At 39.7% G+C, this 22,794-nt stretch overlaps 1 protein-coding gene across 2 annotated transcripts in view; it reads right to left on the bottom strand.

Moving 5' to 3' along the window:
- Nebl (nebulette) overlaps window positions 1–22,794 on the bottom strand; it is a 353,920-nt gene that overhangs the window by 22,492 nt on the left and 308,634 nt on the right. The window contains exons 20-29 of one of the 2 annotated variants that reach the window (XM_060372754.1): window positions 22,179–22,289; window positions 21,930–22,040; window positions 19,726–19,830; window positions 17,677–17,769; window positions 14,816–14,911; window positions 11,945–12,034; window positions 10,480–10,572; window positions 8,962–9,054; window positions 7,793–7,897; window positions 6,709–6,880 (exon numbers count right to left, since the gene is read on the bottom strand). In XM_060372754.1, the coding sequence (XP_060228737.1) occupies window positions 6,709–6,880; window positions 7,793–7,897; window positions 8,962–9,054; window positions 10,480–10,572; window positions 11,945–12,034; window positions 14,816–14,911; window positions 17,677–17,769; window positions 19,726–19,830; window positions 21,930–22,040; window positions 22,179–22,289 (1,069 nt within the window). The remainder of the gene's footprint in view (window positions 1–6,708; window positions 6,881–7,792; window positions 7,898–8,961; window positions 9,055–10,479; window positions 10,573–11,944; window positions 12,035–14,815; window positions 14,912–17,676; window positions 17,770–19,725; window positions 19,831–21,929; window positions 22,041–22,178; window positions 22,290–22,794) is intronic. The other variant, XM_060372753.1, reaches the window with a different exon arrangement.

The raw sequence follows: 22,794 nt of genomic DNA, 5'->3' as shown, positions 1-22,794 counted from the left end.
GCTGTTTATTGTCAAAGGTCCCCCAGCAGAGGCTACGCCCCGTGGCAGGTCCCTATCACTTTTGTTCACTATGGAACATATTACAGATTCCAGGTCTTGGCTGGTACAGATGTACATTTTTTTTTTTATTTTTAAATAATTTTATGCGTTCACTTGTATCCCAGCTGCAGCCCACTCCCTTTTTCCCTCCCATTCCTCCCCTCCCTCCCTCATCTCCTCCCTGCCCCCTTCCGAGTCCACTGAGAGGGGGTGTCCTCCTCACCTTCCGTCTGGCCCTAGCTTATCAGGTATCTTATCTGTGGCCTAGCAAGGCTGCTCCTCCCTCAGGGGAGAGGGGAAGCTCATGAGTTCATGTACATTTAATGAGTGAATGGGTGAATGCTGCGTGTTTGCACACATGAGATACAAGAGTCACCACTGAAACAAACACCCTGTGGTAAGACCGTAACTCCAGGATGCATAAGTGAGTGATGGTAAACGCCAATGACCACAACTAGTTCCTACGTTTGCCTCTGGTGCTTATCTTGTCAAGTATCAGCAAGCGTATATACATCCAGAACTTTGAAAACCACAAAAGGAAAAGTCAGTATCTCCCACTCAAAAAGAAGAAAAAGAATTACAGAAGTTACAGAACTCTTCATGACTGAGCCAGACCCAGAGGAAAGAGACCAACATGCATTCTATCTACAATAAAGCAAAAATAGTTTGTAATTGTTTCTTTGGGATTTCATAAACAGGGAGCTGGGCATGATCTCACAGGCAGCAGCCATCTTAGTACTCGAGACGCTAGGCAGGAGGACTACAAGCTGAGGCCTGTCTGGGCTCATATATAGCAAGATTCTATCTTGAAAAACGTGTATGAAAGGGAGTCTCCTGCATCCCAACATACCCTCTAGCACTCTCAGGCCAGACTGAGTTTACAATTCACCTGTAAAGAGTAGGACTGCTTCTGTATTCCTCAGTGTTACTGTGATGGATACAGACAAAGACTTGATTACGAGAACTGTCCTTGGAAATGATACTTATTTTCGCCAGGTAGACAACTATTTCAAACTCCTGCCTAGAGACTTCAGCAATCTGATCTTTGAAAAGAAAACTCAGGATTTGAGCTGCCCCCTCACCTTCCCAGAGTACTGAGTCTTGCCTCTAGTAACAGCTTTCTAGCAGCAGCCACCAGCTAACATCCTAATGGAATTCAATAAAAATTCTAGAAGCCATCTACTAGCATGGATTCAGAAGAAAAAAAGCACAGAAAAATGAGCAGAGTTCACATAATGATTCTCAATCTCAACAATATTTTCTACTTAAAAAAAAAGAATTGTACATCCCACGTAGTCCATGCCATTTCTTTCTGACAAGCTCTAACTCAGTGTTTAAACACACACCAGTGTATAGCAATCTCTCAAGCACTCAAATGTTACTGTAAGATTGATTTCCCCCAACGGAAACCGTACAGAAGTGACACAGAACTCTGGTGTCTACCAAGCCTGTGCAGATCCGCAACACACCCTCCAGTCAGGCACCCATGTAGCAAATCCAGGACTTTTTGTTGTTACAAGTATATTACATGGACAATAGTCAAACATGCAAAACTACAAATTAGTAGCTTTAAGTATAAGAGTTTTAACTTTCCAAACTTAGAGTTAAAATTTCAAATATACTCAAGCTATTTGTGCAAAGTGAAAGTATGCAAAACACACTCTGGTGCACATCCGAGAAGTGAGTTAATTTTGAATGGCTGCACTTTGGTACCTTCTTCTTCAGATGGTCTTGTTAACTCACTGCAGCAGGAAAAGCTAGGGTAGAGCTCAGAGATCTCGGACTTGTCATCTCCCAGACCTGTACCAAAAGTGCTGCCAGAATGAGAGCGAGACAGGTGTCTCTGGTACTGACTCGCCTTTTCTACATCAGAGGGAGAACAGTCAGACACACAAATGAGTGGTTTATATAACAAATTCCTTAAATGTTTCACAGGAAAGCAAAAACAAACCTCAATTAAACAATAACCCCGCATCTCAATCCTAAGGTTCTAGTCAACTATCCCAGACTTTGAATGGCCTGCTTCACATGCAAACAGCACATGAAAGACATTTCCTCTCACTTAATCTGGCTTTATTAAGAGACATAAAGGTTAGTGGGTGGACAATAACTAAGCAAGCATCGGGAAAGCATTCTTTAAAAGCAAACATTTGCTTTATACACTCTTGCTTTCAAGTAGCCCTGTGCATACAGTACTCACATTTTGTTTCTTTTGAAACTATGAAGTTGGGTAGTAATTTTGAGACCATATTTGTTAAATATGGCTTAAAATTTTACATGTTTAATTGTGCTGTCGCTACACCAAATCATTCATTTTCCCCTTTTATCGACATACATGTCATCTAAACTCGTTCAGGTAAGTCCCCATGAGAACTACTCATTTTATAACACATAAGAATTTAGAGATAAATGCTAAATACCTGAAGGTTTAATTTGAAAGCATGCATGATGCTGCAGAGAAACCTTTCTATTGTTCTATGTGTAATTTTTGAAACCTGACTCTAAAATACTATAACACTATTTCATGAAGCAAATCTCCTTTTTGTCCCAGAAGCTCTTTGCAATCCAAATAACAAGATATGTACTCCCAGAAAGCCTATAGAATCATATTTACCAATGAAAGGCAAATGTAAGTATACCCTAGACACCATTTTAAATGAATCTAGGACAAACTAATGTAGGATTTATTTCCAAGCTCCTTCGTAAGTTTTGCTTTCATAAATAACTAATGTTATTTTAAAGTGATATAGTACATTTCTTGGGTTTTCTGAATTCTCAACTTTAAATTGACACAGCATGTTTACCACATGATTCATCATGATTAGGACAAAGCCCAGGGAAACAGAGAGGAACTCAAACAGTACCAGAGAGCATATGGAGACTTCTAGACTGAATATTGTCCTCCAGGGGGTCAATGTCGAAGATGGAGCCAGGATCTGTGCGCCACACTTTGAGGTCTTTCACCAAAAGGAAGAAACCAAGAGATCAAGAGGGAACTTTGGGCCCCCATCACGGCAGTCACTCAGGCAAAGGCAACATGCTGAAGGCATCCCACAGTCTCAGCAGTATACCGTAGAGCTCAGAAATGGAGAAGGGGTTGGGGGCATGTCACAGGTAGCTCCCAAGGAAAGTTTGACACCAAATCTGAGCAGCCTGGCTTCTTCACTGCCCAGCATAGATGACAACATAAAGCACCTATGACTCAGCCCAAGGCAGGTTGACACAAAGCCCCAACACTCCTTGCTCCTCCCAAGACCAGTCAATGTCTGCTTAAAATTTCTAAGGACACCTGAGTATTCATGGGAAACACTGAAAGGTTTTTGCTTAAAGTCCTTCTTTCCCTGTAACAGGAAAGAACGCTGGAAACGTAAATGAGTGGCAGGTCCAGTTTCCTTTCAAAGTGAGTCTGCGGGAACAAATAAAGCCATGTAGGACACATTTATCACCAATTCTGTAGAAAGGATTCTAAAAAGGAACCATGAGGGATGGAGGACAGAGGTGTGAGTAACACTGATTTCTGCCTTCAGTGCCGTAGATTAGCTTATTTCTGGGTTCAGTGGCCTATGTCCACAGAGTTAGTTTCTTACGTGTCCCCCAGAAATCCATGCGGTGCAGCCCTCTTCATTAGCCTGTGGCATTATTCAAAGTGGTGGAAACTTTAAGAGGTGATCACTGGTAGGAGAAAGTTAGATAACTGGGGAAGTTCCCTTTAAGAATATTTTGGGACAAGCCTCCTTTGCTTCCCAGTGGCTGTCTCCTTCCGTCACACTCTGCTGGCTATGATGTGGCACTGCCACAGATCCAAAAAATAGAGCCAAATGACTATGGGCCAAAACCTCACGCTGTCAGCCAAATTAACTCATTTCTCTTTTAAGATGATTTTGCAAATATTTTTCCCAATGACAGACATCTGACTAGTAGACATGGAGACCCTTGCTGCAGGCAAAATTCAAATTTAATAATTTCTGAGTGTATGTGCTGTTACAATTGATGGACCTAAGAGGGCTGTGTAGTGATAACAACTGGAAAATAAGTTCCCAGCTATGACAGATAAAGTGAGGTTAAAACAACATATTTAGTGAACCAAAAGCAAAGGCTTTCTTATCAATTATATACTGTTGACTAATGCCAAGCACTATTCTCTATTATGGCATTTCTCATTAAGCATCATGTATACTTCTGCAGCACTGATGCTATTGCCATTTCATAGGTGAGGAAGCTGAGACTCAGACAGGTTGAGTAAATTTGCCAAGTTCATCCAACTAGGAAGCAGTAGAGCCCCACAACAAAAATAGGACCAGTACCAGATATCTTGATCTGCACTGACTAGAAAATCTATGTACTTGTATTTCCACACATGGAAGAGGCCCTTGCTCACTGGGAAGTTTAGTATTGGTTAAATGTACTTCGTTTTATGATTTCATAAGCGAGCTTTCATGGACACTGATATTTTTCCAAATGAAAAAATAAGCTGACTTCTGGATTAGCCAGCAAAGAAATAATTTTTAGTTATAAATCTCATATTTAAAAAGCACTGATAACTGCTATTGCAAACTCTGAGAGCCCTGTCTCAACAGTTTCATCATTTTTAGCAATGATTTCACCATCATTCTTGGTCCCTGATGATTGTAAGACCCCAGGATAAAATGAATCATACCACTCTCTCTGATGAGTTATTAGCACAAATCAATGAAACTCCCTACTTCTGCATTATTCTTACTGAAAACATCACAATTCATCCATCCATCTTACTATGACCCCAGTAAGTAATCAACCAGGAAGGATGAGTAAAGCCTACAGATAGGTCTGGAGTGTTTCTTTGGAAAATACAGTTTTGCTTTGGTAATGATCTAAGTCACTTAGGGCTCTGATGACAGCACTCTTGCTTTATACTGCTGCTCTGTTAAACACATGCATCCCCACCTAACTCACCTTTCTGTACCCTTTCCCTGCTATTATCCTCAAGCAGAAGCTTTTCTTCTCTAAGAGAGAAGTAACCTAACAGTGAGGTTCCTGAGAAGTATATACCATGTGTGGTGGTTGAATAAGTATGGCCTCCATACACTCATGTATTTGAATGCTTGGTCCATAGGGAATGGCACTATTAGGAGGTGTGGCCTTGGAGGAAGTGTGTCACTGTAAGGCAGGCTTTGAGGTCTCCTATTCTCAAGCTATGCTCAAGGTGGCACACACTCTCCTTCTGCTGCCTATTGATCAAGATCTACAGAGCACCATGTCTGCCTGCACATTGCCATGCTTCCAGCCATGATGATGATTCAGACTAAACCTCTGAAACTGTAAACCAGCCCCAATTAAATGTTTTTCTTTATAAGAGTTGTCATGTCATGGTGTCTCTTCACAGCAATAGAAACCCAAACTAAAACACCACAGTTGCCAAAAGCTCTCTGACTGTGATAGCTTGCATTGTCAATTTGATAGTATCTAAAATCTCTGTGGAGGCAAATATCAAGACAGACCCCCAAGGGGTTAGGTCAACTGAGGTGGGAAGACCCACCCTAACGCAGGTGGTACTGTTCTACAAGTTGTGACCCTGGACAGTATAAAAGGGAGAACATGAGCTAAACACAAATACCCATCACTCCCTGCTTCTTAAACAAGGAAGCAATGTGACATAAGTACCCATCATCCACTGCTTCCCAGCTGGGATGCAATGTGACCCAAGTACTCATTACCCACTGTATCCCAACAGGAGATGCAGTGTGACCCAAGTACTCATTACCCACTGCATCCCAACAGTGGATGCAATGTGACCCAAGTACTCATTACCCACTGCATCCCAACAGGGGAGGCAATGTGACCCAAGTACTCATCACTCACTGTTTCCCAACAGGAGATGCAATGTGATCAGCTGCCTCAGCTACCCCCACCATAATGTTGTGAGATAGACTGTGCCCTTGAACTGTGGAACAAACTAAATCCTTCCTTAAATTGTCTTCATGTGTTTTGTCACAGCAATGGTGAAAATAATGGCATGGTTGAAGTAAATATAAAAATTCAGAGACTAACTATATATATACATTTTTAAAAAGCAAGGCTAAAGTTTTGATCTATACTGAAATTCAATGATTATTTTTCCTTTCCAGCCTGCTTATACTTCAGTCTGATTTCCACTGATATCTCAAACCACATTCCCTAGGATTTTCCTAGACTGAATGTAAGGAAAAGACACATGAAGAGAGGGTTCCTCTATAAATAATGGAGCTTTCATGTGGCCCTCAAATATCCTAGTTTAGAAACACTATTCAAAACCACAAAAGACTCCTGTTAAGACTCTCTGTTTAATGACAAAAGGTCATAAGTGGGAAATGACTAATTAATTCTGTCTCCCATGTACACAATGTCTCCAGTGTAACACTTCTCCCAAGTACACAAGCTAAAGGAAGCAAAATGTTCAACCTTTGTAACCACCTCTCTCTGGGATGCTACTGTTTAACAAGGCAATATTAAACAGAACTTTCGAGAATAGAGAGTATTCGCAATGTTATTTTCTGAACACCCTGAATCCCTTTCATCACAGTGAGAAAGCATTCTGCCTGTGATCTTCTTAGAATTTACATCAAGCCGGTGAAGTGAGATGAATACAAAAGACAGTTCTGGAGTAGGCAAAATCTTTGACCACGCATGCCCTTGAGAAGACCACACGCTTACCAACAATGATCCCTGGTCTTCTGTCCATCTCCACAACATGGGGCTGGACACCCTTATAGGCAGCATCGCTCACAACCTGGGTGTTCTTCCGCACCCTCTCCGTCACAGGGTCGTCCACGACAGGAGTGAAGCCCCTTCCCTTTGTCTTCTCAAAATCTTCATGGTATTTAACCTGAAAGAGAAAAATTATTATAATGCAAACTGAAATTCCTGATCATCTCACAATGTTTTTACAATGACAGGTCACATGAAGCACATCTGTATTATTATGTATAATAAATATAATATAGTGTGATTTAATATATGTTCCCCAAATAGTCCAAAAACAATGGCAGAAATCAGTGTTGATATTTTATATTTGTAAACACTGTAAATAGTATCTCCTTTAAATGGTATGTAAACCTGTAGATCAGTAGAGTATAAATGACAATTACTTTAAAACATTAGTTACTTCCTAAAACGCACAATTTAACTACAGATTGACTTCTTATCTTTTCACCTTCAATAAGCAGTAGTGATATTGTTTGGGTAACAGTGCTATCAGATTAAGAAAGTTCTCTATGTTCTATAAAATTTTATATATAATTACAAAAAGTTATGTATATTATAACAATACATTCTTTTCATGTTCTGAAATTCAAAGGGGGCAATAATTATACCACATTGAAATTATATTATCTTGAACTAAACACTTTAAGTGGGTGGACTTCGTGAAAAAAATTACAACATGAAACAGTTTTTGAAACACACTAAAAAATATTCTTTCTAGTGTGTAAATATACTAAAATGTGTCTTTAGATTAAGTGAAAAACAAAGTCTAGGAAAATATCATTCACAATATGCATTTATAGTAGCACAATTAGAAATAAGAACACACCAAAAATCACTGAGGGAAAATTATTTTATTAGAATAAATATTTTCATTACATTTCAGAACTAGAGCCTTAATGAGCCCCGGGGGCTCATTCACATTCCCATGCTTTGTTAGTTGTGCAGATTAATAGTGAACTAACGCCATCCAAACACGGGTCTTGCCATTCCTTAGTATGTTTTAGTCACGGAGACATGATCTGTCGCATCCTACCATGGAAGCATGAGTTTGTGCTTCTTTAACATGTCTCAAAGCAGGTGTGTCTACGATCAGACACGGTCTACCTTTCATTTGTTTGTGTTCCTGAGTGTATTTCACCTGCAAGAGAAACAGGAGGCAACCATATAACTGGATTTGCATAACTTTAAAAAAGCCTTTCAAATGGGTGAATCACGTGAACCTACTCAACAACATTTCCCAGCTAACTTTTCCTTCAGTGGATTACATTTGGTTCCACAAGAGTCACCTAAGATGACACTCTTGATGATGTCCTTAAAAGTGACTGTATGAACGACTTCAGTCTGTCAACAGGAAACAAACGTGTGTCCAGCACTCAGTGAAAACACTCAGCACATTTAAAGAGGCAAATAAAGCATGAGGTAGAGCCTGAACACATTTTCTCTTTCTAGGTAATTTTCTGCTCTCAAGAGTGTTGAGAAAACACTGATGTCTTCTGATTTCCTTTATTTTTTCCTCCCTAGAGAATGAGAGACAACCAGGAACAAATCTGTGTTTTCTTCTAAGCAGCTACACCTTGAAGACAATTGATGCCGAACATGCCCAATATCTCTGGGCAGAATGGCTGTAAGAGAGCTGTCAGTCATGAATCTGAATCCCAAATGCTGACCCCAAGGCATGGCAATCCTGCAGCTGTGCCCTGACACTCAGCTCTGCAGGCCTTTGAGGGAATCCTGCAGTGGAGTCTGGGATCATAAGGCAATGAACATTCATTGCAAACAGCTTTCCTGACTGAACTTTATATCAAATGCACTAAATCTTTTTATGGTCTGTATTCTTATTTTGAATTACTAATTTTTAAATTCATCTTTGTAGAAAGCACTCATGATCAATGAAGTACATCAGTAAAATTACAATTTTTTTTAAACTTATACATCAAAGACAGTCAATTTCAAAGATTCTGGTTAAAATAACATGAAGTCACTCCTTAAATAAACTATAGCTATAACTAGCAGTCCCATCAGAGAATATTAATGAGGGATTGCACAATAATGTTAATTACATGGTGAAAGCTTTTGGAATTCATCTGTAATAGCATATGTATTTATTGAGAATAAATTTTATTCTTAAGACAATAAACAATGCAAGTAAATTATAAAGGATACATCCTTAGCAATGGTCCAAAAGGAATTAAAACCACTTGCCGAGCTAATATTTTCTTGATTCTTCTTTACTCTTTCCATTTCAGGAGTTATGCTTAAAGCTGTAGCCCTTCCCAGTTGACCTTTATAATAAACCTACCATTTCAGAGAAGAAAAATAGAGGATTGTGAATCACTTCAGAAAAAAAAAAAAAAGAAGAAAAAGAAGAATCATGTCATATTTAATTTTAAAGGGCTAGCCAAGGAAGGGAACTCATTAAAACAAAGGAGAAAGCAGAGAGAGGGCAGAAGAGGGGACATAAAATGCTTTCATCTTCAAGCATCTATTTCATTTTGGCATGGCAGCGTACCTTTTCCCAATCACTGTGGATAGGCTCAAATATATCACCAGTAAGCCGCAGTGAGCCTTTAATCACGATGGGCAAGAGAAGAAATGTTTTGTGGATATTACAAGTCTTTGAATAGAATGGTATTTCAGAGTTGTGTTTTATCAGAAATTAATTACAGCAGGCCCTTGAAAGGCTTTCTCTCAGTAGGTGACAATGGCAAGCCATGTAAAGAGAACACGCCTCCCTATATTCTATCATCCTTCTTCCTAACTACATTCTTTCTTTAGGGTAATTGAGTCCCATCAAGTACAGCTAGAAAGGAATGAGCACTCCTCCTCTAAAAACAGGTAGCTGTTAGTATGTAATGAAAACCTGCCTTTGGGTCATAAACTGGCCAGCTGGCTTTATGAGTTGGAAGAATAAATGATTTCTTTGAAGATAGTAGATTTCTGAATTTCCTCTTCTAAAGAATCCATTTCGTATGTTAATGATTTCCTAAGAGGATGCTCTCAGTGAACTGTGGGTGGGTTATATAAACAGAGGGATCTAGAATAGTCCATGAGACTAAGTAAAAATGCTGCCTTGGGCTAAGTACCCATTAACTGCTCCATTTCACATGATTTATTCCGTCAACCACATATACTTCACCATTTCCCCCCAGAAACATAGTAGTAATCATCATGAATGAGAGAAAGGGCTCAGAGGGGTGAGACAAACAAGAACTCAGGCAGGTAGGAAATAGTAAGAAAGCCAGACTGCAGGACTAAGATGGCAGGAACTACCTTTGCCTTGCTTAGGGAACCACAGCAATGACCAGCATGAAAATAGATAAGAAGAACATGCCACAACTTGCAGGACAGTCAACACAGTACAGGACTATGAGTCCTGTAGCAGCTACCACACTGACACTGTCCTCAGAAGAAGCTGCTGGTCAACTCAGATAGGAAAATTCTCTAATTTCTTTAAGGTTCTTAACCTTCTTAGTGCTGAAACCCTTTAATACAGTTCCTCATGCTGTGGTGACCCACAACCATAAAATTATTTTGGTGCTACTTTATAACTGTAATTTTGCTACTGTTATGAATTGTAATATAAATATCTGATATGCAACTTCTGTTGAGGTCGTAACAACAAGCTGAGAACCACTGCTCTACTATAATTTTCTTATCTGCATATTAACACATTCGTTATCATTAAAAAGAAACCAATAATAAATACTAAGACGTTCACACATTGCTGATATTCTTCTGGTTTTCTTTCACTCTCTTCAGCTCTGGCAGATCCGAAATGGAAGTTGCTTGCTTTACCTCTCCTTTGTATTTGACCTATAGAGGATATATAAGATTTTTAATAAACGGTATAGAGGGTTCTAGGTGACTACAACAAAGGATGGGGCTTAAATCCACTCTTGCTTTTTACACATGGACTTTCACAGTGGTCTCCTGATGACTCAACGCCAGAGATCAAGAAGTGTTGGTTATGCTGCTTAAAAGGAGATCCACAGCCAGGTGGTGCTGCACACCTTTCATCCCAGCACTTAGGAGACAGAGGCAGGAGGATCACTGGGTTAGAGACCACCCTGCTCTACAGGGCAAGTTCCAGGACAGACAGAGCTGCACCCAGAAACCCCGTCTTGAAAAATAAAACAAAACAACAACAACAACAACAAAGCTTTAAAAAAAGAGGGTGGGATGAGGGGGAGATCTTCAGTACAGATCTTCACTGGGCTATTCAGTGACAGAATGAAACCACAAAAAACTAGAATGAAGTCCCTGTGGCAGGCTGGTAAGGTGCTTTAATCTGTATATGGCCCTCAGGTTTCCACCTTTAAAATGTCCCTGACTTCTTCCACCTTCAGAGGTATTTAAGATAAACTATATTGACCTTGATTTTCCTCCTCCACTTGGGAGCACTTAAAGTCTTTCAAAAAGAGGATATTCTCACTATTGGGGAAAGTTCCATAAAAGGGTTCACAAAAGTAAAAGGAAACTACTTAGGATTACCCTAAAGAGATTTCTAAATTCCAGGACAACTGAGTTCAACTCCCAGCTTTGCCCTTGCTTGCTTTGGCTCTTTGCCATGGTCTCTGACTCCTCAAAATTCAGTTTTTTACATCCATCAGTCAAGGAAATGAATAATGCTGAGCTCAGGAGCTAACATACGATATTAAAAGAAGAGCTAGCCCAGAACAGAGGTCCCTGTCCATTGTTAACTACAAGAGATGATTACAATAGATTATTAAGTGACTGGCTGATGTCTTCCATTTCCGTCATTAGGCACCTGGCCTTGTACTATGCCCTAGAGTACCAGACAACCCAAGTCTTCCCTTGCCTTATCTCTAATATTGTTTTCCCTCCCAATACATAAGTCACCCTACTTTCCAGTTTCCTATACACATACACACACACACACACACACACACACACACATATTTAGAGATGTAGCAGTAAACTAAAAGAAAAAGAGGTAGTTCTTATGGATCCTCGTGTTCTGAGTGTTTGATGAAGACCTTTTGAGTAAGAAAGCATGATGCAAACTTCCTGATCCACACAAGAGTAATACTTCATGCTCTTCAGTGTGTTGATGTGGGAAAGAATGCCCAAAGGCATTTCGGATTTACTGATTCACAGAAAGCATTTTTTAAAAATAAAAATCCAGCATGTTAGATAAAATATAAAAGAAAACAGAACGACTTGCCGCACTCAGCTGCTCCTGGTTCTGCCTCACTCTCTCTATCTCCGGGGTCGTGGTTACCGGAGTGGCTTTATAGTTGTGATCTTTATACTGGAACTGGGGAACAAAGCATAAGACAGTTGGAATCACGGGAAACAAATGTGAACCTCTGGGACATACTAAAGGAAATATCATGTGCCACAAACTTATCTTTTTCCCCCCATATAACAATAGCCTTTTTAAAATGTTTAATTTTTTCATATACTGTATTGTGATCAAATTCTTCTCCCCCTCATGCCTCTCAAATATTCCCCACCTCCCTACCTATCCAATTTCATTTCTCTCTCAAAGAAAGAAAGAAAGAAAGAAAGAAAGAAAGAAAGAAAGAAAGAAAGAAAGAAAGAAAGAAAGACTCCCCCAGAAAAAGCAGTAAGACTAAAAATACCAAAACAAAGTGCCCAATGCAAAACAACAACATCTTGTATCTGGCAACATGTGTCCTGGAGTCTGGCCTGGAGTGCGGCTGATACTCCATTACACAAGGCTGATTCTCCCCCTCTCAGCAGGCATCAGTTGCAAACACCTTGTTCGGTAGGACTTTGTGTCCACTTCTTCCACGCTTCATCTTCTTGAGAGAGACCATAGTCCTCAAACATTTCCTTGTTGAATGTTCTAAATTACTCCTTTCACTGCTAATCTTTACACTACATAATTTATTGATGGCTTCCTGATTTTTATTTCATCAGCGATAGGGAAATTATCCCTCTGTGAGTTTACCAGTTCCTGACATCAAAGTGATGTTTACTAAACTGCTGTCTTATATTTAAAATGCCTTATTCTCATCCTCATTTTAATAACAAGTTGCGTTAAGTGTAAAATAGACTCTTGCCACCTGTAGCGTTGAGAAGGAAGGTCACAAAAATCCTATGCCTATTCTTCAGGGGCACATGGCCTCTGCTAATCTTCACAGGGGCCTCAGGTTCTATCCTTACCAAGTTCCAGTGTTGGCTTATGACCTAATACTATAGACAATGCCCTGGCTTACTGCATAGAGATCTTCTTTCTTAGCTGAGAGAAGGGATATGACTTCATTATCCATAGTGAACTGTGCCAGCAAGGCCACATCTCAAAAAATAAAGAAGCATCAAACAGAGAATAACAGATGGTAGGGGTTGTAGGGGGGAGGGGTGGTAGGGGGAGGAGAGCAGGGGGGCAGAGGGGGAGGGAGGCAGGAGTGTCAGGGGGGCAGATCTGTTGAAAGTTTCTGACAGTTATAGTAAAGCTCGAAGAGAAAATCCTTTTGCAGGAAGCTATAGAGTGATAGTCAATGAGTTTTCAGAGTTTAAGTTCAGCCTCAGACATTGCACAGGCTTGCTCTTGAAATGAATGCTCTTATGAATGAGCATGGAAATGTGGAAAAACTAGAGAAGACTGGAAAATAAGTGGAAAAGGTTATATTTTTGACAAGGAACAACATTCTTTATACTGTTACTTGTGAGGGCATAGGTGAGGTCTCAGGACTGAATGATATAGTGTGGTATCTCATTTAATCATTATTGTTAGAAATATCATTCATGTTAGAGCTTGAACTAAAGATTTGTGGAGCAGCATTGCTGATAGCGAGAAACTACAGTGGCTGGTAAATGTAAACCCAGACATCAGTTCAATGGGAGAATCTTGTCCTGATTCTCCTATTCATCAATTTGTCATGTCTTTAAAGGCAGCATCTCTTTAATACTCTAAACTCTGTTTTATAGATGAGAATATTTTATATATGACAGTCTATGAAAACCAAATAATATATAAAGTTCAAAGCTGGAATCAAATGTATCTGTACTCTACGGTCCATGGTCTCTCCATCAAGGCACTGTTAACTAAACCTCCTGGATTCTGGTATCTGCAGCACGCCATGCCATGTAAACTCTATACATCTACTCTACCATACACTTATTTTTCTCAAATAAAGTTAAGAGTGCCGTTTCTATCATGAAAAGAAGACTAGTAACACTTTTTTGAAGAACAATAATAACAACAAAACAACAACAAAAAGAAGGAAGAAGAAGAAGAAAGAAGAAGAATTTCAGTAAAATAATTTAATCTCCAGGTCAAAGACCGAGCAGTGCCAAGGCTGTTACCATCGTCCTGAACGTTAATGAGCCACACAATAGGCATTCTCCATACGACAGCCCTACGATTAGTATTTCAATTCCTGTTCCACCATCGCCTCTGTCACCTCCCACCCAAATACCCATCACTTAAGGACTCTCAACTTGAATGGGCCTTGTATCATGAAAATACTTGGTTTCCCTACCAGGAAGGTCCTTTCTCAAAAAAGTCACCTGAATCATTCTTGAGTGTCTAACACAGGACTCGGTGATGTTCCTTCTCCAAGACTGTCCCTCTGCCCCTGTGACATACTGTTCCGCATTTCCGGAACACTTTGCAAGAAATGTTACTGCTTATGGTTAAAAAAACATAGTACTTGTCAGGTACTCACAGAAACAGTACCTTCTCCACAAACACAAATTACGGTGGCAGAATGTAAAACAATGCATAACAGCAGTTTCTGCCCTGTTTCCTCTGGAGACCTGGCCTGCCCACAGCCCCACCCCCATCACCTCTCCGGCTGAATGCCCCCAAGGGCAAGACCAGAGTGGACCTTCAGTAACCAATGCCCAAGAAGCACATCACAGAGAGCACAAAGCGGCATGGAGTGTTAGCTCCATCGCCAGGGCATGGAGTGTTAGCTCCATCGCCAGGGCATGGAGTGTTAGCTCCATCGCCAGGGCATGGCACAGCCCCCCAGTGGCATTCCCTGTGATGAGCTGTCACCTGCACTCCCATCATATACTGGTGTTTCAATAACACAGAAAAAAACATTTAAGGAAAGATGATCAAGTTGGTGGCGTTCCTCTTGTTTTCTGTAACCCCCTTTCGCTCAGGAGCATCAGAAATGGCTGCTGCATATTTAAGTCTTTCTTCAGATTTCACCTGAATGATTTATTTTAAAATATAGTTAATTTATTCTACCCAAAGCTTAAAACAGTTAAGAATTCTTTGACTGTTATTATTGTATAATTGAGGGTATTTTTTCCAACATTATATTCCCTTTAGTAGGAAAACAGTTTCTTATATTGTTTGGTGCTTTTCTAGGTTCTTTGTTCTGAAGTGCAAATAAATTCATATTTATCCATCACTATAGGTGTCCTTCACTTAATATAAACAAATACTGCTACGACTATAAGTTTCACAATTAAGCAGGTGTATAAAATATCTTGGAAATTATCATAATATAACGATTTATTATTTTCTATCTGTGAATCAGTTCTATCAATGCGTCAATTTTAATCTATTGTATATTTAAAGACAAAAATAAAATAAAATGAACCTCAGAGTCTTGGCCAATATTGCACTTCTGACTGAGTGCACATAGGTAATCTAGAAGAGGAGGAAAGGAAATGCGGCTGCCATATAAGGGAAGAGGAGTGACAGGCCCTGAAAACATAGACCAGTGTGCCCTGTGCACTGGACAGTAGCTGGGCCAGCTGAGGCTGCAGGCTATAATAATGGGCACCTGGCTCTGGTTTCCTGGCTAGGCACTGAGATGTTACCACCAAATATTTCCCTGCTATGCAGTAGCCCACAGCCATGTATTCCCCATGATGGATTGTAGTCCCTCAAACCATGAGCCAAAATAATATTCCCCCCTTTAAGTGGCTTCCTGTCCAGTATTTAGTCGCACCATGGAAAGAGGTCACTAACTCACATTCATTCCATCCATGAATTTCCTCTTAAGGTAGGTCCATCTGGAGGAAAACCAACTGTACAAATGATAATACAAGGGGCAATTAAGGAAACTAGTAAGATCTTCCTTTTCAGGTAGCATTTTATAACTGAAACTCACAGAAGGCAGGACCCCAGGCAAAGAGAACCTACCCACGGAAGAACTGAAGTGCACATGACAAGCTAGCCAGGATTTAAATCTACACCAAGTAACTTTTAGCAATCACTCGGTAATGCTTAAAATTATTAAAGCTGAAATGGAGGCTGGCATGAGGCACTAGCCTTCAGACAGCATCTGTTTTATGGTCTGCAGATTTAACATGAGTGAAGATGCCAGTATCAACCCAGACCCAAAATAGTTAACTGCAAAGTTCACCGAGACAGGTTTCCTCTAAATTAAATTCAAAAACACATCTTAGCACAGAAAGTTAATAGCAAAAAGACTTGTCCTCGGAGGTGGAAAATGTCGGGATGTTTAAATGTTAGTGAATCACCTCCTGGTTTGACAGATCAGGCTAATCTTGAAAGGGCAAGTTTCCATTTGAATATTAAGCAGGGGGTTATGGCCCAACCTCAGAAATACAGAACTACACATTTATTGATTGCCAGAAAAGGATCAAGGGAGGGGAGATGATACACTGTATTGTCTTATGTATTTTGTTGAGGTGAAAAGCCCAACACAAATAGTAATGGGCATTTTTGTTTTTCAAGATTCTTTATAAAAAGCACAGTCATTTTCCTGTAGGAGAATGACTAGACATCACACATACTCTGGGACATTTATAGCTGATTACATTGAAAGGTGCATTTCAGACATTGTCATCACAAAGTGAAAGAATGTAACATTTTACACTTCTTTCTCAAACTAAGTTCTCTGTCAGATTCAAGTGCTGCTTGATTCAGATTCCCATAAGACAGAACAAAATGTCGTTTTCTAGGTTGTCTTTCTAGACACTGTATTCAGGAAGGACTTCCTTTTTGTACTGCAGGGATTTGATTGCACTAGCATTCTGTACAATTTTTATAATTTCATGTTAAAGTATTTAGCACCTTGTCCCTCCTGGAATTCCAATAGGAACCACCACCCAGGCATATGCTCCAGACACCACCTTACTCTGAGTTAGCACTGATGCATGTCATGAAAGCAGTTTTATTTGGCTGGCTTAAAGGAAAGTTCTGGAAGGTTGTGTCTCCAAGACCAGAGGTGAAGAGATGGATCAGGAAAGAAATGCTGAGGAAAGAATCAGTTTTCACAGCCACAAGAAGAAACTAAATACATGAACACACAGAGATGAACCCCACTCCTGGAAGGGTAAGAATTATCTGCTCGTCATGTCAACCAGTAAGTGGGAGAAATTTTTCCTACAGCAGTAAATACCTCTCCTATCATTCCTCACAGTCAGAACCACAGTAGGGTGAGATCTTTTTACAATTTATACTCAAAATAATGTGTTTTTCTTTGCTGAGTAATATAAAGGGAAAATAAGGCCAGGAAACAGAAATATAGCCAAAGAGCTGTGTCTGAGAAAGGCTCAGAAATGTGATTGACACAAGATGAAAATGAGTTGGCACTACATTAAAAAGCAAATCTATACCTTCACTTCAGCGACCAAATAAATGTACTAGGCCCTTTGATCATTTCACTGAGGTAAAATTCCTTTGCTCCAAGAGGTAGGACAATATTCAACGGACCCTTTTCCTGTAAAATGTAACACAGCTAAAATTCTGTTCCAAAAGATGAAACGTAATCCTGGATTTTATTAAAATGGCTCATGTCTTCATTACTGCTTTCTAAGTGAAATGAAATGGAGCTCCGGGTTCAAGGGGAGCAAAGTTTTCACTCTGGAAGGTAGACCTTTGATAGTTGATGACCTCATCTTTCAGGAACGTGAAGAATAAAAGAAAAGAACTAAAAACATGCATGTAGCCCCTGTCCCTCTTGGCAATGACGCTTGATGCTGTGGAGAACTTACAGAACTAATGTTGTGCTGGTTTTTCTTCACTCGTTCAGTCTCCGGAGTGTTCCTTAGGGATGTGCCAGCTCCTACACCTTCCTTATAGAACACCTTCACAGCAAGGAAAGGGAAATAAGAGCTGTCAGCCTATCAGAATTCATGTCCTAGATCTGCCTGTTACAAAATCAAGATTATTTCTCAGGTTTTATAGCAGTGCTTGTTTATTTACAGGTAGCACAATACACATATCGATGAGGTAGTCCATTATGATAATAAATGCTAAATTTGGTTTCAGATCTTATAACCTTCTTGCCCAGTTAATACTTGTTCTGAGGCATGATGAGTACCTTAGCTGGGGGTAGATTATTTACCCTAAGAATGTAAATTGGCAACCTACAGTTTCCTATTTCAAATACAGATATATGGCACACTCATTTTTGAGAAAAAAAAAAAAAAAAAAAAAAACAACAAAACAACAAAGCACATGTCAGAGATTTTCGCTCAGCAGTTAGCATTTAATCCTAAACAAGGGAGGTTTCACACCACCGCTAATCTTCCAAATACAAAAGTCCTTCACTCTCTCGCAGGAAAACACTAATCGTATCGCCAATATTAGCCTTGACTCACTTATTTTTCTCACCTTCCCCCTTCTCTCCACCCCTGACCTCTACTCCTTCCAAATACAAAGAAAAACAAAAACAAAAGTTTGCCAGAGAAAAGCAGCAGCCCTAGAAAGTCACATGAGGACAGTGATTCCCCTACAGACACTGGCTAACCCAGGAATAGGGGTGACTTGAGGTGAAAAAGATGAAAATCGGGGATCACAAGAGTCCAGAACAGCCATTTCTCTAATCTTTCCAGTGAGAACTGCCCATCTCTTGGATCAGCCCAGCCCATCTTAGGGAGATCCTAGACTCACCAGACAGCCTGTCTGTCCAGAGTGAGCCAGCCAATTAATTAGGGAAAGGACAGTATTTCAGAAGTCCTCAATCTTAATGGCATTTGTTTTCTTATTCCTTTTGATTAGACATGTGCTTAAATACTAAATGACTAAGACAGTTCTATATTTGACTATATGATCCATTTGATAATTTCATCACAAAATTGAAGTTTATACATTTATCAATTAGCACAGACCTACCTCCTTAATACAACACAGGAAATTCCTGTTCTTCAAAATAAAAAAAGAAAAGCTTATGGGCTGCAATAGTAAGGCTTTAAGTATGCCCTCCATGCAAATTAAGTGAAAATCAACAGAAAAGTCCTGTCATGTGTCTACGTTCATCTTCACAGTAAATCAATGTAGAAGACTGATGCTTTTCCTAGGCTAAAATCCAATCAACAGTTGTCATTTGTACCTAATACAAAATTTGGATTTGAAATTCCAAAACAATTTTAACAATTAGAATTTATGAGAATAATTATTTTTATTCTGAAGAAATAGATTCATCTAATGGAAAAATGCAAGTAATACCAAAAAAAAAATCAAGCAATGAGGGAAAAAAACACTTACAAAATATAATATTTTAGAAGTGGGAGAATTGTTATGATATATTTTAGAGGCCGAGCATTTGCTTATCATGAACAGGAACCTGGATATAATTCCCAGAGTCACAAAAACAAACAAACAAACCACAAAAAAACCAAACCATTAATTTCAACTCTGAGGGAAAAAAAAAAAAATACAAATTGGGCATCCCTCTGAAGAACAGGCTGGTCTTAAACTCACAGAGATCTGCCTGCCTCTGCATCCAAGTGCTAGGATTAAACCGACCACCACCATGCCCAGTCTCAAACTGGGCATCTCTAACCAAAATATCTGAAATTTAGACTTTCTGAAAAGTGACCTGACCTCTGTGCTGTGTTTCCATCATAGCACAAATGCACTAAAAATAATACATGGAGTTATCTTGGCTGTGTGCATAAAGGGTATATGAACCATAAGTGATCTTTATGTTTAGACCTATGTCTCCTCCCCACTATAACTTATATACATGCAAACATTCCTAAATCCAAACAAAATCCGAAGTATGTCTGCCCCAAGCTCTTCATACAGCAGCTACTCACGTTGCTAATGTTCTGTTGTGTCGTCTTAACTCTCTGGATTTCAGGAGTATCTGCCACAGTGGAATAGTTGGAAAGCATTTTCCCAGCTTCATCTTTATACTTTCTCTAGAAATAGAAAATCATTACAAATTGAAAGCTCTGTGTGGTGGGAGGAGAAAGGGACACGACGCCACCTTCAACTCTACCATACCATGTGGCTGTGACTCATAATCTAAGATTCAAAGTAGCTGTTGACACAACCACTAAAGTCAAGGGTGTTAGTAAGTGGTCTATCACAGCAGCCACACTTCCACACAGCCTACCATGCTCATTCCGGTCCACTGAGACACCTCAGGGAGATCGACTTCTACGTCTTTCCTAAACTTGGGATCTACTCTTCTGTGGGCGAGCAAACTCAGACTCTGCCTGAGCATCTCCGGCACTCCTGAGGAGATCCAGTTCTGCATATCTACCTTGTTGTAACTTCTGGATTGGTGTTTTGTTTGTTTGTTTGTTTGTTTATTGTTTTCGGTAAAGACTGTTTTTGTAGTTAAGATTATTAAGCATCTCAAGTTCCTCTCCAGTAAATGAGCTGCAATGAGCTCCTTTAACAAAGCCTGGGTTTATGTCATGATATAACTGACATAGTTTTAAATACCCAAGACACATTTATTTATTTAATCAATCCCATAAATGTCATTATCAAGTGGGGACACTGAGGCACCAGTCAGCAAGCATGGGAAGTGAGACCTACTCACTCTTGTTGGGGGAGGGGGCTGTGAAGCACACAGCCACTTGGCAAGCAGAGTGGGCACTGTGGCTGGTGAAGGCAGCTGCCATTGTGCCCTTCCTCACAGACTCACACTTCCACTTGAGTATTTCATGCACTTCCCTAAGGTCTGCGCTCAATCACACAACCCCTGTCTCCAAGTTCACTGTCTCCACAGGCCATGAAGAAGGAGGGAGAGAAACCTTTAAGACTATTCTAACTGCTGCACAGTCCTAGGTGACTGAGAAGCAGACAGCTCTCTCCACATTTCACTCCACCGTCTGATACTCCCTCCACAAACCAAACGATAGTGACACTGACTGCCTTCCTTTAGCCAGAATTTGAACAAATGTGTCCAGTTCAGTTTGAAATTATTTTCATCACAAATTCTGTTAGTCAGATTCAACTCCCTGCTTCTAGAACAATTTCATGCTGTTCGTTCTCCTCTGTTACTATTTCCACTGGAAAGTATTTTTCAGGTAATTTTATAGCAAAGATCTGACTAAATAATGTGTATTTTCATCCAAATCAGATTTTATAAGCAAGCTCTTCCTCTATAAATATTTCCTTTTGAGATATTATCTTTCTCATATTTATTTTTTTCAAAAGAAGCAGTGTATGTCTTCCCTTCATCATCATTGCCCCCTGGGTTCCTCTTCCCCTTTCCAGCAGTGGCCTCCCTCACACAGTCTCCCTTTCAGCCCTCTTTCTTTCCTCTGTCTGTGTATATTTAAATCCATATTCTTATGTGAGAAAACAGGTGATATTTATTCTTCTGAGAATGTTCCCACCCTTATTCACACCCAGCTTTTTAAAATTTTTGGAGAATATGTGACATGTAGATTTGGCAAATAAATTTTACTAAGAACTCTTAGCTCCTCTCCTAATTTTTAGTTAACATTAATTATCAGTTGATAATACAGTTTTCATTACTTTGTTTCATTGAGGGCTATTTAAAATATTATTCATTGTGAAATGGAAATAAAAGATTTTTAGAGTTATGTTTCTGTTTTATGAGCAAATATTCAATGCAATTATGCAACAGAGTTAAAAATAAAAAATAAGGTCACCAAGAGCGGTGATGAATGCCTGAAATCCCAGCTCTCAGGGAGGCAGAGGTAGGTGGATCTCTGTGAGTTCGAGGCCAGTCTGGTGTACAAAGCAAGTCCAGGACAGCCAAGGCTGCACAGAAAAATCCTGTTTCAAACAAACCAACAAAGGTCAACTGTTCTTGGGGACCATGTGGGACTTTAGCCCAGCACAATGGCCACTAAGCTGGGCTATAGCCACTGTCCTTCTAAATAGGAATGCAAGTCAAGTTTCCTCATGGGGGTCAATAAAAATGCTCCAATGTTGAAGGCAATGTCTTCAGAAAGATGGCAACCAAAAAGACTCTGGAAGCACACAGTGACAGGATTAGGGCACATTACTGCAAGCATCTTCATTGTCTACAAACCTGGCTGTAGATTTCAGATGCCCTCTTGGCTCGAAGCATATCTGGGATGTCCATATTCACTTGCATTCCCTTCCCCTTAATTTCATTCTCTAAGTCTTTCTTATATTGCTTCTAAAAGAACAGAAAATAATCTCAGCTCTTTGCTTAACCCTCCAGGGTCATACAGCTATTTATGTGTTTTAACAGCAAAATGATATGTACACTCTTCCAGAGCCTTCACCTGAGCCTTAGGGCTCACACCATCCTTACCTGGCTGGCCATCTCAGATGCCCTCTTAGCTCTCTGAACATCCAGAGTGTCTGTGCTGACCTGCATTCCTTTCCCTTTAATCTCCGTCTCCAGATCTCGTTTATAGTCTTTCTGTAGAAAATAAAACACACAGTGCTCTGCAATCATTTCAGAATGGTACTGAGAAAACATGATGTCATTTTGACATCAAGACTACATGTTCTGAAATTAGATTAAGCCTTTTTCTTTTATTTCTATATAACAAGACAGAAATGTGACATGCAGTAATGTATTTATACATAACCAGGAGGCTTTCTTTCCAAGCTGCATTAAGAAAAAGTACAGCACTAAATTGGGGAAATTTTTGTATTTCAATGATAAACTTGAAGATTTATTGGTGACTGTATAATTCGGCTGTGACTATCATTAAAGTGACTATAAAATTGTTGCTATTCTCAATCATCGCAACTCACTACACTTCCATTCTAAACCTTTGGGTTTATTTAGTATTTGCCCAAGTCTCTAACCCTATGGGGATTAAATAAACCATTCTATCCAATCCTTGGGTCTGCATGGTTAGTTCAGGGGTGGTGCACCCCTTTACTATAGAGAATATCAACAGAGCCTTTCCTTTCCT

Source organism: Meriones unguiculatus, chromosome 19 (assembly GCF_030254825.1).
Source record: "Meriones unguiculatus strain TT.TT164.6M chromosome 19, Bangor_MerUng_6.1, whole genome shotgun sequence".
Taxonomy (NCBI): Eukaryota; Metazoa; Chordata; class Mammalia; order Rodentia; family Muridae; genus Meriones; species Meriones unguiculatus.
Note: the sequence above shows the minus strand (reverse complement) of the source record. Positions and strands in the feature narration are given on the sequence as shown.